The sequence below is a fragment of the Dipodomys spectabilis genome, unplaced genomic scaffold (assembly GCF_019054845.1).
Source record: "Dipodomys spectabilis isolate Male_0828 unplaced genomic scaffold, ASM1905484v1 ptg000147l, whole genome shotgun sequence".
NCBI lineage: Eukaryota > Metazoa > Chordata > Mammalia > Rodentia > Heteromyidae > Dipodomys > Dipodomys spectabilis.
The window spans coordinates 19,465,357-19,485,510 of NW_024870824.1; the positions used below are offsets into that span (position 1 = coordinate 19,465,357).

The following is a 20,154-nucleotide window of genomic DNA, read 5'->3' on the forward strand; positions in this document are numbered from 1 at the left end:
AGAGGTGAGATCAGTACTCTGAGAACCAACATTGAATCCATAAAGTGATCCATTTCCTCCATGCAAACTACAATAGAAGCCACGGTCAACAGAGTGAATGAAATGGAAGGTAGAGTGTCAGATACAGAAGACAGAATACACCAACTGGACCAAAAAGTGACAGATATGGAAAAATCACTCAAATTAAACCAAAAGGAAATTCAAGAGCAAGCAGATAATGCTAAAAAATTCAACCTTCACATAATCGAAGTGGACGAAGGTGAGGAATTCCAGAGCAAGGGAATGCAACACCTATTTAACAAGATAGTCAATGAAAATTTTCCCCACCTCAAAAACGACCATCTTAACTACATCACAAAAGCTTATCGAACACCCAACAAGCAAGATCCCAGGAGAAACACTTCTAGACACATTATAGTAAAAATGATGGATCTGAATAATAAGGAAACAATCCTGCATGCAGCAAAAATGAAGAAGGAGCTATACTACAACGGGAAAAAAATTAGAATCACTGCAGATCTCTCCACACAAACAATGAATGCAAGAAAAGCCTGGGAAAGCACCATACGAGCCCTGAGAGCCAATAACTGCCAACCCAGACTGATATACCCGGCAAAGCTAGCATTCACATTCGATGGAGAACTGAAAACTTTTAATAGCAAAGAAAAACTAAATGAATACATAAACATTAAGCCAGCATTACAAAGAATTCTAAGAGGGGGGACACAACCTGAAGAAAGCAACCAGGAACTGGGACCTGCCCCAAACAGGCGTTACTCAAAGTCTAACTGAGCAAGCACAGGAGGAAAGGAAAGAAGAAAAACTTAGGAAAACGGAATGGCAGGGACAACAATGCATCTCTCTATACTTTCTCTTAATATAAATGGGCTGAATTCGCCAATTAAAAGAAAACGAACTGAGGACTGGATCAGAAAACAAGACCCACCCATCTGTTGCCTTCAGGAGACCCACCTCTCAGCCAAACATACAAACAAACTCAGAGTGAAGGGGTGGAAAAGGATCTACCAATCAAATGCCCCCAGTAAGAAAGCAGGTGTAGCTATCCTGATATCTGACAAAATAAACTTTTCATTAAAATCAGTACAGAAAGACAAGGACGGACACTACATATTAATAAAGGGAACAATCCAAGAGGAGGATATAACCATCATCAACTTATATGCCCCAAATATCGGTGCACCCAGATATGTCAAACAAATGCTCTCAAACTTACAGAATAAAATAGATCCCAATACGATAATTCTAGGAGACTTTAACACACCACTCTCACCAAAGGACAGGTCTACCAACCAGAGGATTGGCAAAGAAGCTACCGAATTAAGTGAGGCCATACTTCAAGCGGAATTAACTGACATCTACCGAGTATTTCACCCTAAAACAACACAGTACACATTCTTCTCAGCAGCTCATGGAACTTTCTCCAAAATAGACCATATCATAGTTCATGCAAGGAACTTAAGCAAATACAAAGGGATCGACATAATCCCCTGTATCCTATCTGACCACTAGCTCTCAATAACAAAGCATACCGCAGAAATTTCTCTAATACATGGAAATTGAACAGCACACTCCTTAACAAGGCCTGGGTAACAGAAGAGATCAGAGAAGAAATAAAGCATTTCCTACAACTCAATGAAAATGAAAACACCTCACAAAGAAACTTGTGGGACACAGCAAAAGCAGTCCTGAAGGGCAAATTTATTGCCCTCAGTGCCCACATCAAGAGAATGGAGACAGACCAAGTAAATAATCTCATGTTGCAACTAAAACAGCTAGAAAAACAAGAAAAAATGGGACCTAAAGCTACTAGACGAAGCCAGATAACCAAATTAAGAGCAGAGATTAACCAATTAGAAAATCAGAAAACCATAACCAAAATAAACCAAACAAAAAGCTGGTTCTTTGAAAAAATAAACAAAATTGATGGCTTGTTGGCAAGATTAATAAAAAAAAGAAGAGAGGAAACCCATATTAATAGGATTAGGGATGCCACCGGAAACATCACAACACGTACCCAAGATATCCAAACAATTCTAACAGACTACTTTCAAAAGCCATACTCTCTAAAGGAAGAAAATCTGCAGAAATGGATGCATTTTTAGAGAAATACAAGTTACCCAAACTGAGCAAAGAAGAAGTTAACCAATTAAATAAGCCAATATCCTATAATGAGATACAGGAAGCTATCAAAAGTCTTCCAACAAAAAAAAGCCCAGGACCAGATGGACTCACAGCAGAATTCTATAAGACCTTTAAACAAGAACTAATACCCATACTCCTCAAGCTCTTCAGAGAAACAGAGAAGGAGGGAGCTATCCCAAACTCATTCTACGAAGCCAATATCACACTCATCCCCAAACCAGGCAAAGACCCAACCAAAAAGGAGAATTACAGGCCAATTTCCTTGATGAACACAGATGCAAAGATCCTTAACAAGATTCTAGCTAACAGAATCCAGAAACACATAAAAAAAAATTATACACTATGATCAGGTAGGCTTCATCCCAGAGACACAGGGATGATTTAACATACGTAAGTCAATAAATGTAATCCAGCATATCAACAGAGCCAAGGTCAAGAATCACATGATTATCGCCACAGATGCAGAAAAGGCCTTTGATAAAATTCAACATTCATTCATGCTAAAAGCTCTGGAGAAAATAGGAATAGAAGGAACATTTCTAAAAACAATAAAAGCCATTTATGACAGACCAATAGCCAATAGTATACTTAATGGGGAAAAGCTACAACCAATCCTCCTAAAATCAGGAACAAGGCAAGGATGCCCACTGTCCCCACTCCTCTTCAACGTAGTCCTAGAACCTTTAGCCAGGGCAATAAGGCAAGAAAAAGACATTAAAGGGATCCGCATAGGGAAAGAAGAAGTTAAACTATCCCTTTTTGCAGACGACATGATACTATACCTCCACGATCCCAAAAACTCCATCCCCAAACTTTTAGAAATCATAAGTCACTTCGGCAAAATAGCAGGATACAAAATAAACCCACAAAAATCAGTTGCCTTCCTATACACTGATAACGCACAGGAAGAGAGGGAAATAAAGGGAGCAACCCCATTCACAATAACCTCCCAAAAAATAAAATATTTAGGAATTAACCTAACCAAAGATGTAAAAGAACTATTTAATGAGAACTATAAAAAGTTAAAGAAAGAAATTGCAGAAGACACTAGGAAATGGAAAGACCTCCCATGCTCCTGGATAGGCCGACTTAATATAGTAAAGATGGTAATATTTCCAAAACTAATATACAAATTCAATGCAATTCCTATTAAAATCCCAATGACGTACATCACTGAAATACAGAAAATAGTCCAAAAATTTATATGAAACAACAAAAGACCTAGAATAGCCAAAACAATTCTAGGGGATAAAGACAATATGGGAGGGCTATCCATGCCGAACTTCAAACTCTACTACAGAGCTATAATAACAAAGACAGCATGGTGCTGGCACAAAAACAGACCTGAAGACCAATGGAACAGAATAGAAGATCCAGAAATAAATCCACAGGCCTACAGCCAGCTGATATTCGACAAAGGAGCCAAAGACATACAATGGAAGAAACACAGCCTCTTCAACCGCTGGTGCTGGGAAAACTGGGCAGCCACATGCAGAAAACTAAAAGTGGACCCCAGCCTATCACCATGCACCAACATCAACTCAAAATGGATTAAAGACCTTAACATTAAACCTGAATCTCTGAAACTACTGCAGGACAGAGTAGGAGAGACACTTGAACTAATAGGCACAGGAAGGAACTTCCTGAACAGAGTCCCAGGGTCACAACAAGTTGGAGAGAGACTCGACAAATGGGACTACCTTAAAATAAAAAGCTTCTGCACAGCTAAATCTATCGCAACTAAGCTAGAAAGACAACCAACTAATTGGGAAAAAATATTTACCAGCAATATATCAGACAAGGGGTTAACATCCTGTATATACAGGGAACTCAAGAAACTAATCCCTCCCAAACCTAACAAACCAATTACTAAATGGGCAAGGGAACTAAAGAGGGACTTCTCAAATGAAGAAATAAAAATGGCAAAGAAACACATGAGGAAATGTTCATCATCCCTGGTGGTGAAGGAAATGCAAATAAAGACAACCCTGAGATACCACCTTACCCCAGTCAGAATGTCCCACATCCACAAATCAGCCAACGACAAATGATGGAGGGGATGTGGAGAAAGAGGAACCCTATTACACTGCTGGTGGGAATGTACACTTATACAACCGCTTTGGAAAGCAGTCTGGAGGGTCCTTAGAAAGCTAAAGATTGACCTCCCTTACGACCCAGTCATACCACTTCTAGGCATCTACCCTGAACAACAGGAACCAATATACAAGGACACGTGCACCTCCATGTTTATTGCAGCACTGTTCACAATAGCTAGGATATGGAAACAACCTAGATGCCCCACCACAGATGAATGGATCCAAAAATTGTGGTATCTATACACAATGGAATATTATGCAGCCATTAGAAATGACAAAATAATGGCATTTGCAGGGAAATGGATGGAGCTAGAAGGAATCATGTTGAGCGAGGTAAGCCAAGAACGAAGAGACAAACGGTACATGGTCTCCCTGATAAGTGGATGCTAAATCCAAAATGTTAGGTGATACGACAAAACTAACAGGACTTAAGAAACAAAGAACTCCCGCTCATCTGGTTGAACCACTACTAAATATCCCCATGCTGCTGATCACAAATATGGTATATAACATGTGAACACTGTTATATATTACAGACTGTGATAGACAATTTGCTCCAGGAAAATTAGAATGAACTTGTGACTTTGAAATTATGTAATCACTTAATCACAATCAAAAAAAAAAAAAACCTCGGGGAAGGGAGGGAGGGAGGGGATGGTAGGGGGAAAACAATGGAGGGGGTAACAATGTTCAAGAGGAAGTGTACTCATTACCTCACTCATGTAACTGTAACCCTCTGTATAGTATCTTTACAATAAAAAAAAAAACAGCATAGTTGTTATGGAACACTTAAAGTGAGAGAAGAAATTTTAAAGTATGTGAATGAATACTTTCTTCACACTGACTATGATCTCGATAGCCGTTATGGCTGGAATATGGGAACTATTTCAACAGTGACCTAATTAAGTCAACTCTAAAATTAGAAGTGAGCTCTATGTCATGTTCAAATCTCATTTTTTAATTCTATAAATCTTTATTTCAGACTGAGGCCTAGATATACTCAAATTTATATGCAAATCTTAAAGTAATACAAATTGTTCATGTCATTCTCAAAGCACACAAGTCCCATTGTTATCCAATCCCTGGCTGCCCTTCCAGGGCTATGTCTTATCAAGTGCAGACATTTGGCCTCCATGTCCCAGGCTCCTGCTTTCTCATTCATTACACTTAATTCTGTGGAAGGCTTGAAGTTTGAGTATGAATATTCCAGGTTTGTTTGTGGAAATGGACTTTGAGAGATAATACAAGTTTCCTAAGATACCTCACAAAGTGGTAGCAGGACTGTGAGCAGAGGCAGTATGACCCTAAAACTCATTATTTTTGCCTGCACTCTGAGTTCCCTTTTCTCTCTCTAGTTGCATTAGTTTTACCTCATCTTTAATGTCTAGCTCCCTACTTTATAGAGTCTTATCTACCAGATCTATCCATAGACACATGACTCTACAATATAATTATTGGTTTGTCTAAAACAACATATTGTCCATCTGTTAAGAATGAGAATTGGTTTCTTCACATTTTTAGGTAATTGTACAAGTGGATTTCACTTTGACAAGTCTATATATGCATTCAATGTACACTGATGAGACTCACTTTCTATGTCCTTTTCCTTATTTCTTTTTTTCTTTTTTTTGGGGGGTCCGGTCGTGGGGCTTGAACTCTGGGCCTGGGCGCTGTCCCTCAGCTCTTCAGCTCAAGGCTAGCACTCTACCACTTGAGCCACAGCGCCACTTCCGGCTTTTTTCTTATGTGGTGCTGAGGAATCGAACCCAGGGCCTCGAGCATGCAAGGCAAGTGCTCTACCACTGAGCCACCTTCCCAACCCCCCTTTTCCTTATTTCTATTCCCCCTTCCAAAACGAATCTCAACAAGCTTCACTGTTCTATTTTCACATATATGTACAAAGTATTTTGATTATATTTATCCTCTTTACCCTCTATATTTGCCCTCTCAGTATGTCATTTGATTTTACTCTGTGAAAGAACTGACTGCTTTTCACAAATAGAGAATCCAAGGTTTGAAAATTCAAGTGAATGGCAATACAGTTGTTTAGCTGGAGTAAGACTAAGCTGGGTCTTGAACCCAAGGCTTCTGAGTCTCAACCTCACTTACAGCCCCTACTTCCACATAGTATTTTAACAAAAAGGCACTAAGTCATTCGAATGCAAGAAGCTCTCTGTTGGGAAAGTATTAATGTAATCAACACATAAAAACAAAATCCACCTACAGCATTGAAACAATAAAAAAGAATATATATAATAAATTTAATTATTATATTATCCATATAAGTATCACATAAAGTAAGAAGGTAAAACCAACAATTGAACATTTAAGTTAAAGAAAAGGAACGTCTTTTTTTGTCAGTTGTGGGACTTGAACTCGGCCTGGGTGCTGTCCCTGAGCTCTTCAGCTCAAGGCTAGCACTCTACCACTTGAGCCACAGCACCACTTCTGGTTTTCTGGTGGCTAATTGGAGACAAGAGTCTCACAGCCTTCTGAGTATTTAGGATTACAGACATGAGCCAACAAGGCCTGGCTGAAAGGGAACATTTTATCTAATGGACTGGTAAGTTTAAAATAAGTTTTAAATTCTGAATCCTTAAAAAACATCCAAAACAGGTAGGCTCAGTAAATCACTTGAAGATAACTTAGCATTCCCTCCATAAAGCCATTGGCTCAAGTGGATCAACATTACTGTGTAAATCATGCATATTATATATGATATATAATACATATTATGAACAATGTTTTTCAAAAATGAGTCATACATTTATACTTTATTAACCTATCAAAATTAGAATTCCCTCAATGACTTCCTCTATGGACAGTAGCATGTATAAAGCCTGCTTTGTGTCATCAGTGTACATGAGAAATCCAAACAGCTGGAATGATCATTCAAAAGCACAGTGTTCAGACTTGTAATAGAAGTCATACAAACTCATCTTCTTAAATGAACAAAATGAAAGTTGTTGCTGTTATTCTTACATTGCCATAATAAAAGTACTACTTTATAATTTTTGGTTTTTAATTCTATAACCTTTGTTTTATTGTCTTTACCTTCTTTGTATTCAAAAAGAAGAGGATGTGTCTTATTTAAATTGATTTGATCATGGTCACTGAATATTGTAACACAGAAATAGTCTCACTTGAACCATGGTCAAGATGATTCTTGGCTTGCTACGATGAGGTTTCACAACAGAAAGTAGGAACAACAGATTAACTTAAAACAAATATATTCCAAAACAACCAAGATTCAGAACATTATAAGGGAATACTTCTCAAAACTGTATGCTAATAAGTTTGAGAACTTGACAGAAATGGACCTCTTCCTAGCAAATATTGACATGCCAAAACTAAACCAAGATGATTTAAACTATCTTAACAGGCCCATATCAAGCATTGAAATAGAAACAGCAATAAGAGACCTCCCAGCTAAGAAAAGTCCAGGACCAGATGGTTTTACAGCGGAATTTTACAAGGCCTTCAAAGCAGAGCTCACACCAATTCTCCTCCAACTCTTCAATGAAATTGAAAGAGAAAGCTCACTACCGAACACATTCTATGAAGCCATCATCACCCTCATCCCAAAACCAGGCAGGGACTCATCAAAGAAAGAGAACTATAGACCCATTTCTTTGATGAACATTGATGCAAAACTTCTCAACAAAATTTTGGCCAACCGACTTCAACAATTCATCCAAAAAATCATACACCACGATCAAACAGGATTCATTTCAGGGATGCAAAGCTGGTTCAATATACGCAAATCAATTAATATTATTCATCACATCAACAGGAGCAAGAATAAGAACCACATGGTTATCTCAATAGACGCAGAAAAAGCATTCGACAAGATCCAACACCCCTTCCTGATGAAGGTTTTGGAAAAATTAGGAATCCATGGAACATTCCTCAATACAATAAAGGCTGTATATGACAAACCTACAGCCAGCATTATACTCAATGGTGAAAAACTAAAGCCATTTCCTCTTAACTCAGGAACAAGACAAGGATGCCCACTCTCTCCACTTCTCTTCAATCTAGTATTAGAATGCCTAGCTACAGCAATAAGACAAGATGCAGACATAAAGGGCATCTAAATAGGGAAAGAAGAAATAAAACTCTCCCTCTTTGCAGATGACATGATCTTGTATTTAAAGAATCCCATAGACTCCACTCCCAAATTACTCAAGCTGATTCAAAACTTTGGCAAAGTAGCAGGTTATAAAATTAACCCCCAAAAATCAATGGCTTTTCTGTATGCCAACAATGAGAAAAGTGTGGCTGAAATTAGGAAAGCAACTCCATTTGTAATAGCCCCACAAAAAATAAAATACCTAGGAATTAACTTAACTAAAGAAGTGAAGGACCTCTATGATGAAAACTTTAAAATCTTGAAAAAGGAAATCAACACAGAACTTAAAAAATGGCAAAACCTCCCATGCTCCTGGATTGGAAAGATTAACATTGTGAAAATGGCAATACTTCCCAAGGCTATCTACAAATTCAATGCAATACCTATCAAAATTCCAACCTCATTCTTCAAGGAAATAGAAGAGGCAATCCAAAAATTCATATGGAACAATAAAAGACCCCGAATAGCAAAAACGCTCCTCAACGGAAAGAACACTGCTGGAGGAATATCAGTACCAAATTTCAAACTCTACTATAAAGCCATAGTAATCAAAACAGCTTGGTATTGGCATAAGAACAGACCTCAGGACCAATGGAATAGAATTGAAAACCCAGAAATGAACCTACAGACCTATAGCCATCTAATCTTCGATAAGGGAGCTAAAACAATAGAACGGAAGACAGACAGCCTCTTCAGTAAATGGTGCTGGCAAAACTGGTTAACTACATGTAGAAAACTAAAGCTAGATCCTTATATATCACCCTGCACCAGAATCAACTCCAAATGGATCAAAGACCTTGAACTCAAAGCAGACACTCTGAAAACATTACAGGATGGAATAGGAGAAACCCTGGGTCTCCTCGACTCAGGCCGAAATTTTCTGAATAGAGACCCGGAAACACAACAAATCAAAGAAAGGTTGGACAAATGGGATTGTATAAGGTTGCAGAGCTTCTGCAGGGCAAATGACATAGCTAGCAAGATCAATAGAAAGCCCACGGATTGGGAGAAGATCTTTACTAGCCATACAACGGACAAGGGTCTCATATCTAAAATATACTTGGAACTCAAAAAATTAAACCACCCAACAACAAATCCTCAAAGAAACAATTGCCCAATAAGTAAGTGGGCGAAAGACTTAAAGAGAAGCTTCTCTGAAGAAGAAAGAAGGATGGCCAATAGACACATGAAGAAATGTTCAACATCCCTAGCCATAAAAGAAATGCAAATCAAAACAACATTGAGATATCACCTCACTCCAGTTAGAACAGCAAAAATCAAGAACTCTAACAACAACAGATGCTGGAGGGGATGTGGACAGAAAGGAACCTTACTTCATTGTTGGTGGGAATGTAAACTTGTTCAACCACTTTGGAAAGCAGTATGGAGGTTCCTCAAAAGACTCCATATAGAGCTCCCCAATGACCCAGCAATCCCACTTTTGGGCATTTACCCAAATGGCCACAAACAAGGCCACACTAAAGCTACCAGCACAACTATGTTTATTGCAGCATTATTTACCATAGCTAAGACATGGAACCAACCCAGATGCCCCTCAGTAGATGAATGGATCAAGAAGATGTGGTATATATACACAATGGAATTCTATGCCTCCATCAGAAAGAATGACATTGCCCCATTTGTTAGGAAATGGAAAGGCTTGGAAAAAATTATATTAAGTGAAGTAAGCCAGGCCCAAAGAAACATAGGTCCCATGGTTTCCCTTATTTGCAATATCTAGTATAGGTATGAGTCAAGCGGAAAAAGTCAGAGAATGTGATGTTAGGAAAACGAACCCTCAAATATGTGTTTTAATGTTTTTGTTTCTTTCATGCATGTGTTTCTAACGCATTTATAATATTTCTTTGTTGCTTTGTATGTCCCTCCCCCACAGTGTAACCCCCGCTTTTACTATATTTGATATCAGTATAACATGGGGAGGAGATGGGGACAAACAAGTCGTTTAAGGATTCAGGTGGACCTGTTGCAACAATGAGAAGTACAAAATGTCATGTCAAAACCAGCTTTACAATGTCGTTGGGGGGGTGAGGGGTGGTATGATTGGGTGGGGGGGAGGGGGGAGGCTGGGAAGGGAGGTGAAGGGTAAACAAAGGAGGAGGCTGCAATGCTTGGTAAGAAATGTATGCATTTTCCTGCCCATGTAATTGTAACCCCTCTGTACAGTATGTTCTCAATTAAAATAAAATAAAATTAAAAAAAAATTAAAAAAAAAAAACAAATATATTCCAAACACAAGCATATTATATTTATTTCTGACTTTGAACACTTTATACAATTAATTATGTGGACATCCCATGATCTCTGCCAATGCTACTTGTCAAAATTCATATACCTAGACCTGCCTCAAATAGCATAATTAATTTTAAAAGTGGTATCTAAATTTTCTAACAACAATTCACCTTTAAAATTTCATTCTAAAGATTATTTAATAACTTAATATTTCCTTATATTCTAGTTAGTAGTATTTTTCCTAAGTCAGCAATTTACTAAAATAATTGTATTTAATATCTAAAGATTTTTGTCTTAGGGAATTTTTTTCTCAATGTATGTAAAATATCCAAGTCCTAGTTATGTACTAAAAAAAGTCATCCATTTCTTTCACTATTCTTAGGATTGCAAAAGATTTTGTTTTTGTTATTACCTTTAAGTAGTTATCCAAAGGGGTTCCTATACAAAATCTGTTGCACAGAATTCTACCCAAAGTACCCAGAACAGCTGTCCCATTTTATTTCTGTAAAATGTCATATAAGAAATCAATTACTAGGAATGCTTGTGAAAGTCTGAGTCTTTTCTTTCTATTTTGCTGTTAATTTTATTCTGCAACATAATATTTTGGGTGGTTGACCATACTAGAGCTTGAACTCATGGTTTTTTGCACTTGATATGAAGGAATGCTATCACTTGAATCATACCTACCGACTTCCAAGATGATTTTTGATAAGTTCAAAAAACAAACAAACAAGGATACTTCTAGTTAAAACGATATGGTATTCCCACAGATTTGGCTAAAATAAGATTCTTGGAGCACAGCCCTTGGTTCCAGATTTGGAATTCCCAGCATCATTTCTAATTCAACCATTCTTTCACAATTCAAGAATGCTACAGAGCATGCTATATGTCTGTCTATCAAAACCTTTTGAATTTCTACCACTTGATATTAAAGTATAAAGATACTAAAAGTAAATTCTAAAGTGGATATATTTAATTATCATTTACCAAAAGAGATATTGCATTAGAAATAATAAATATAAGTAATAGAAAGAAGAGAGAAAGTGATGGAAGATAGAAGAGAAATAGAGACAAAGAGATATAGAGAATGTTTAGAATGATTTATCTCATTAAGGTTAGTTCCTATTAGGACCATTACCTAAAATTACCTAAGCCATTCATTACCTGAAATGATCCCGCAGTAATGATTGTGATGATCTGACTTCTCTGTGACTCTTTCCTCCACCGACTTTTTCTGCCTATATAAACGGTGTGGATGACCTGTTATGGCCATTGTGTTATTGAGTGGCTCAATAAATATCAAGTCCTCATTGAGCTGTATAACTCCCATCTGGAATATAACAAAAATATATGTAAGAAATAGCATTTAAAACTGATTTCCCAAGCTCTACACACATGTGCTAATTTTTTATAAATGTCTTCTACTGTAACTGATTTAGCAACCCAACTAGTAAGTAACTATATTCCTGTTTTATTACTTCATCTTTATGTTCTTTATTACATAGCATAAACTTTAGTCTTAGCCTGTGTGGGTGGGAGGCTAGATGCCAACAACAGATGCACAGTAAAAATACTGGAATGTTAACAGCTCCCTTTGGGGGATTCCGGGGGTCACTTACATATACAACATGTACAGAAAGAGCAATGTAGTATTTAATTGCATGCAATCACAACAGTTGAAATTCTTGACTATTTCCATTTGGTAAAATTTCATGCAACATATCTAGACAAATGCAGGCTATGTTGCATTAAAATGAAATATAAAATATTCTTAGAGTTTTCAACTCACAATTTATAAACCACAGGATAATTAGAGAAAGAAATGGAGCATTGCTTAAATGTTGAAAATATGATATGTTGGATAAAAGTTGTCACAACAAGTAGATGTTCTTGTAATATACTGAAGCTAAACCTAGTTATTTTTTTGGTAGATAAATTACACTGGGACTTGGAAAATACTCCACTTGGAAGAACATGGTATGAATTAATCTTTTAATTTTGATTATGTAACTGTTCAAGATTACTATATAAATAGTATATATTTCATAATAGCTCTTGAGCCAGCATTTTGAAAAAATATTATTTCAAATATGTGTGTATATATATATATATATATATTTACATATATATATAGTTACTCAAACCTAACCTGCTACTATCAACAGTCTTAATTCTGTTTCACATTAACAATGTAAAACTAATGTTCATTCTATTTGGATGCACATATAAGTAGCACAATGATATTTCTCCAGATATAGTAATTTCTTCAAACTGTAATTATGTAAAATTTAATATTTACTTGACTTTGAAATAAATGCATGCTTTTCTTAGATGTACAGAAGAGATTATTTTTCATGATAACATATATTTTGTTAGCCATGGAATATTCATGATTTCGTTTTGGTTTTTCCTTGCAGCTAGTGCATGACTCCCTGATTACAAATTAGTTCACAAATGCATATGTTCAATAAGTGAATAATTCCTAATTTATCTCTTTTCTCTTGATTTCTCCAATTAGTGACTTCAAATTTGTATCTATTTTCATTATTAGAATCCACTACATCTTCTATACAGAAAGACCAGGTGATTGTCACCTCACTTCACTCCATACCAGACTGACAGTTCAAGATACCTCCAGTAAAGCTAAAAATCCAAATCAGCTTTACTTAATTAATCTTCAAATCATATATAAAATTCTGGAATAATTAGAAAAACCAACTGTACCACCTCTCCCTTTCTCCTCCTCTCCTCCCTGTATCTCACAACTGCACTCTCTCTTCCTCCCTCCCCTCACTTCTTTTCTCCCCTCCTCTCCTTTCCTCTTCCTTTTTCGTTCTTCTTCTTTCTTCTACATCCATACTAAGAAGATTCTTAAGGCGAACTATAATAAAAAATATCAACCCTGATGACTTTACAATACTATATAATATATATGTGTGTGCATATATGTGAATATTTTATGTAATTACTATATAATTTCCAATGAGTTTTTAAAATTTAGATTTTACTTCTCTTAAAACTAAAACTACTTTCAATTTTATAGTAATTATATGAGATATAGAAAGAAATCCTGTTGTCTTAATTTAATGAAACACCAGAGATCATTAAACCTAAAAGTATTAAATACTAATCATTAAAGAGATAGATGTAAAGCCAAGTACTCTACTGCTATTTTAGCTACCATGAAGACACAGATTAGGACCATCATTTGAGGCCAGCCTTGGAAAAGTCAGTATGATGCCTCTCCATCTCAATAAATAAGCAGAGTGTGGTGGCATGCATCAGTGGTCCCAGTCACATATGAGGTATAAGAGGAACATTGTCCAGGCTAGCCAAAACATGAGATTTCACCTGAAAAATATATAAAGCCAAAAGAGGGTGGTGTCTAGCAAGTATGAAGCCCTAAGATCAAAATCTCATAACACACACACACACACACACACACACACACACACACACACACACACACAAGTACATATTGTACATCTCCATGCAAATTGCCAGTAGGTAGAATCTCATTGTATACCCTTGGTCTAAACCGAAAATACTGAAATGTTATTCCAATATAATAAGTGTGAGTTTTGAATTCACTCATCATTGAAGAACTCTGTGGCTGATGATTGAATTGTGAATTTTATTTATACTGCCTCAGGCAGACACTGTACCATAAATTAATGATACAACAAAATCTTTGAACAGGTTAGAGAGATATGTAGATAGGTAGATTTATAACAATAAACCTTATAAAATTTAATTTCATGCTATCATAAGAAGTGTAATGACTATGACAACATATTGCAGACAGATTATTTAAGTTCATAACTTTGTTAGTAATAGAACTATGGGAAAGTCAAAGTAACTCTCTTCTTAGAGTTGTTTGAAAAATACATTTTAAACACATATGCCATGCTTTCATTATGGGATTAGTACTGGATAATCACTAAATAAAGGATTACTATAATTTTTACTTTAATAATAATAAACAGAAACCCAGGCATTTATGAATAAACTGAAAATCTGACAGAATAAAAAAAATCAGATAAATAATCCTAGTTTCCCATTAGAACACTATTTCTTAAACTAAATGTTTTGCCGTTATCTTTTTTTTTTCTTTTTTTAAGAATCGGATGTCTATATCATCATGGAACAGAATCAACTCCAATGACTCAAAGACCTCAAAATAAAAGCAGACACCCCCACACTCTGGTTTCTCTTGATGGTATAAATCTTTTGCCTTTTAAAAGCAGACACCCTGAAAAAATTACATGAAGGAATACGAGAAACTCTAAGGCTCCTTAGCAAAGGACAAAATTTTCTTAATAGAGACCCAGAAACACAACAAATCAAAGAAAGGTTGGAAAAATGGAATCGCATGAAATTGCAGAGCTTCTCCATGGCAAAGGACATAGCAAGCAAGATCAACAGAAAGCCCACAGATTGGGAGATCTTCAGTAGCCATACAACAGACAAGGGTCTCATATCTAAAATATACCTGGAACTCAAAAAATTAAATCCCCCAACAACAAATCCTCAAAGAAACAACTGCCCAATAAATACGTGGGCTAACGACTTAAAGAGAAACTTCTCTGAAGAGGAAATAAGAATGGCCAATAGAAACATAAAGAAATGCTCAACTTCACTAGCCATAAAAGAAATGCGAATCAAGACAACATTGAGATTCCACCTCACTCCAGTTAGAATGGCTATAATCAAGAAATCTTTTAAGATGCTGGAGGGGATGCAGCCAAAAGGGAACCCTACTACATTGTTGATGGGAATTTAAATTTGTTCAACCACGTTGGAAAGCAGTATGGAGGTTCTTCAAAAGACTCCACATAGAGCGCCCCTAGGACCCAGCGATCCCACTTTAGGGCATTTACCCAAACGATCACAAACAAAGCCATACTAAAACTACCAGCACATCTATGTTTATTGCAGCATTATTCACCATAGCTAAAATATGGAACCAACCCAGATGCTCCCTCAGTAGATGAATGGGTCAAGAAAATGTGGTATATATACACAATGGAATTCTATGTCTCCATCAGAAAGAATGACATTGCCCCATTTGTTAGGAAATGGAAAGACTTGGAAAAAATTATATTAAGTGAATTAAGCCAGGACCAAAGAAATATAGGTCCCAGGGTTTCCCTTATTTGCAATAACTAGTATATGTCTAGGACATATACTCATTACCTTACTACCTTACTCATGTAACTGTAACCCCTCTGTACAGTATTTTTACAATAAAAATATATACAGAAAAAATTAATTTATCTAGTATAGTGCCTGTATTATTTTTAGACATGAACATCATTTTGTAAAGGATAAATGTAGTATCATTATAAATGGTGATCCATTCATTCAATATGTACACTGGATAAACCTAGTTCACTTTGAAGCATATTTTGTACCAAATATCCCAATGTAGTTTGGTTAGAACACTTTTCTATGGAATTTAAGTACCATCTTTGGTTTGTATCATTCAAGACATTCATTCTGGTTAAAACAGAATTATAGAAACTTTTTAGAGCTTCTGTGTTTGTTCATTAACAAAAATAGGTTGTTTTATTTGCATTATGATTTTACAACCCATGAAAGAATACAAACCTGGGCTGGGAAGGTGGCTCAGTGGTAGAGTGCTTGCCTTGCTTGCCTGAGGCCCTGGATTCGATTCCTCAGCACCACATAAGCAAAAAAAAAGAAGCCGGAAGTGGCACTGTGGCTCAAGTGGTAGAGTGCTAGCCTTGAACAGAAGAGCTGAGGGACAGTGCCCAGGTCCAGAGTTCAGGCCCCACGACCGGACCCAAAAAAAAAATGAATATAAACCTATAATCACCTTCTTGCACAAGAGCCCCTGGGTACAACAACCCACCATTAGGCAGAATTTCCATTGGTACAATTTAGAAGCAAAGCAAATGTGATATGAATTAGTCTGGCACAATGTATTATCCACAAGAAATACGAACTATTTTAGTCCATTATTGGTCTTCAGAAAGTTTCCAAAATAATTTTTAACCATTTTGGTATATTTGAGGTATGCATATGTATGTATATGTATACATCTATGGCAACAAAATTAACTGTTTTTCCTCCTTTATTTAGTTAGCCTGTACATTTTCTCATCTGGTGGCATCTGCTCTGTTGTCATTTCTTCTTTGATTTTTACAGTAAGAAATTCAGTGTTTGCAATTTAGCATTGTTTATGTGAAAATAAACTACCAGCATTTCCGGACTAGTTTGTATATATCATTTTTCTCTAATTTTATGTCTGTGTGTTTTTAGGACTATCGTTTATATCAGTATTATTGCAACTGTTTAACACTGTCACCAACTTCTAATCACATTGTTTGATTTGGCCAAGGAGCAGTAATGTTTAAACACTATTGTTTCAATCAAAGTATAAATGTTCCATTTGCTCAAACCAACATTTATTTGGGGCCATCAAAGAGATGAGCATACACAGAATGAAGGCATGAGTAAAACATCAAATGGAGCAGGAAATTGTGAGGTATTGTTCATTCCCAGTGCTGCTTTACTACTTTTCAACTACGGTGTAGCTCAAGTGGTAGAAAATCAGCCGTGAGCAAAGCAGCCAAGTAATCTGGGTGCCAGTGGCTCATGCCTTGTAATCCTAGCTATTCAGGAGGCTGAGTTGATGATCAGAGTTTGAAAGCAGCCTACGGATGAAAAACCATGAAAGTCTGATCTCCAATGAACCACCAAAAAGCCAGAAATTTGGTAGAGCATTAACCTTGAACAAAGTAGCTTAGGGGTGGTGCCCAGATCCTGAGTTCAAGCCCAGGACTGGCACACATAAACATACACATTCATAGATATACACACAATCCCACAGCCAAGTGAGAGCCCTCGAGTTCAAAACCCCATTACCGACATATTTCCCCCCCAAAAATGCTTCATTGATTCCACTTACAAGTAGACAAACTAAAGTTAGTGTGTCAACCGATCTCTGCAATTCTATATTCATTGAATTAATGTTCACAATTACTAAGACATACAGCCCATATAATTATCCATCAGTGGAAGGGTAGTTGTGGATTCTTTTTTTAAAGAAAGTATGAAGTCATAAAAACATTCCACTGGAAAAGGGCATGTGGAGGTTTACAGGGCATTGGCCACAGAATAAAAGATTTAAGTGGAGCAGAGGCATAAATTCAAAAACTGTATTGCATGATATTGTGACAGCAACGCATTGTGAAAATCATAAAGAGAATAAATTTTAAATATTTTAAAATTGGCAAATATGTGAGTCATTATGTTAGTTGGTTTGATTTTGGTCTGACATATGTAAATAGACATTTGAATATCATGAATATGTATAATTGTTGTGAATTAAGACAATATAATAATGTAAGAATATGTCACTAAAGAACAAGGAAAAGCGAGACACAATTATAACTCTACAATATGCAAAAGGTTTTGAGGGTAACAGGATTTGAATTTTTGAGCAAGGTGCAGGTGGTTCATGCCTGTCATCCTAGCTACTGAGGCCAAAAATCTGAGGATCATGGTTCAAAGCCAGCTGGCCAGGAAAGCCCAGTAGACTCTTAACTCCAAAAAAAGCTGGAAGTGGAGTCATGGCTCAAGTCGTAGAGCATTAGAGCACTAGCCCCGAGTAAAAGTATTCAGGGACAATGCCCAGGCCCTGAGTTCAAGCCCCATGACCAAAAAAATTAAAAAGGAAAGAAAGAAAGAAAATAAGAAAGATAGAGAGATAGAGAGAGAAAGAAAAAAAGAAAGAAAGATAGAGAAAGAAAAACAGGAAAGACAGGAAGGAAGGAAGGAAGGAAGGAAGGAAGGAAGGAAGGAAGGAAGGAAGGAAGGAAGGAAGGAAGGAATAGAGAAAAGAAAAGAAAAGAAAAGCTAGTGTTAGTATCTGGAATGTATTGGAATAACCCAATCAATTTTCCCAAGATCAAGTGTATCATGCCCTGATATACATGTTTCATTTATGGTAGCAGAAGTTGCTGAAAGGATCTAGTATCTACCCAGGCTACTAAAAAGCATTAGAGAAATATCTGAAGCTCCACCTAATTTGACTTTCTATTTAAATTTGGTTTTATTTTCTCATTCACTTTCTTGTATGTAATGTTATGGTATATATCTCAGTAAGTAAAGAAAGCATTTTAATTTAAAATGTAATCGTATAATTACTACTCCATTTATGGAAGATGATGGGAACACATAAGAGTTAACAACACTATATTTTCTTCTACATGAAATAGATTCGTATTTGTCTTTAACCTATTTCTGTAAATGTATACACAAATAAATTCTATTCTAGAAAATTTCAATATAAAAAATGTAATCATAATACAGGGCTTATCATAAATTATGCCATATTTGTTCTATTTTTAATCAAGTAAAATAATCCTAATATGAGTCAGAAACTGGAGATGATTTCTGATTGCATCTGGACACTGTACCTATCCTATTTTCTTGCTATATTAAACACTGTTTCTGACATAAACTTTGGTCCTTTCCCTGTATGTCAAGAGGATAAACTAAAACTATTAATAATGACATCTGAAGAGTAAAGCTATGAAACAAACTGTTGCCTATCCTCCAATTTTATTTTTTTCCTCAGACTTCATATAAATACTAAGGATAAATGGTAAATAAACACTATTTAATGCTCTATTTCTGAATAACTTGTAATTACATAGTTACAACTTGGTTATTCTATGTGTTATTTTTTTCCAAAATGTCATTGAGTCTGTGTAGAATTACCAGTTTTCAAAATGAGGCAAACTTCCTCCTATTTCCAAAGTAACTATTGTCTTCCCTTTCTAATTCTACAGCATTCTGTATGTATTACACTGAGTCTACTATTATTATTGTCTCATGTTTCTCTGATTAGAAGTGGAAGGGAGGGGAAGGGTTTAGTATGTACTTATACTCATACCTTCATTTCTCAGGCCTGGTACAGAACAGTTGTTGATTTTAACAAACATATTTTCTTTTGAAAACCAAGTTAGCATAATTCATTACTCTGAAGTGCATTTGCTTATGCCACCTGTGACTTCATCTCAGGGGAAAAGAATGAATTTCAGTTATTCCCTCAAGCTTTTTTAACATTGTCTTCTTTATTTAGCCAAGTATATCATCTTTAGGAAAACCTCTCATGCAAACAGATTATTCATACCATTCCATTTTCTTACACAGCCAAACATTTCTAAAGGGAATAATAAAACTACAGTGATTGAAGGAAACTTAGAAATTGTCTGGACACTACTAAATTTAAAAAAATAAAATAAAAACTTAGATATAGTACATGGCTTGCTTAAGTTCTTAAAATTAATGTGAATGTTAGTAGTAGCAACTAAGCCTCTCAATTTTAAAGTTAAAATTTCCTTTTACTTTGTCATTCTATGTTGGCTTTTCCTCTGCATTCTACCTCCATCTTAGCCCTTGACAATCCAAACTCAACTCTGTAAAATTGTTTCATTTTGGTGCTTTGCATTGCATATACATTTTTCTAATTTGGGGAGG

The 20,154-nt window shown here is 36.0% G+C and overlaps 1 protein-coding gene across 1 annotated transcript in view; it reads right to left on the reverse strand.

Moving 5' to 3' along the window:
- Positions 1 to 20,154, reverse strand: part of Adamts19 (ADAM metallopeptidase with thrombospondin type 1 motif 19) — a 250,921-nt gene that overhangs the window by 200,486 nt on the left and 30,281 nt on the right. The window contains exon 3 of the mRNA XM_042692116.1: positions 11,806 to 11,971. Coding sequence (XP_042548050.1) covers positions 11,806 to 11,971 — 166 coding nt within the window. The remainder of the gene's footprint in view (positions 1 to 11,805; positions 11,972 to 20,154) is intronic.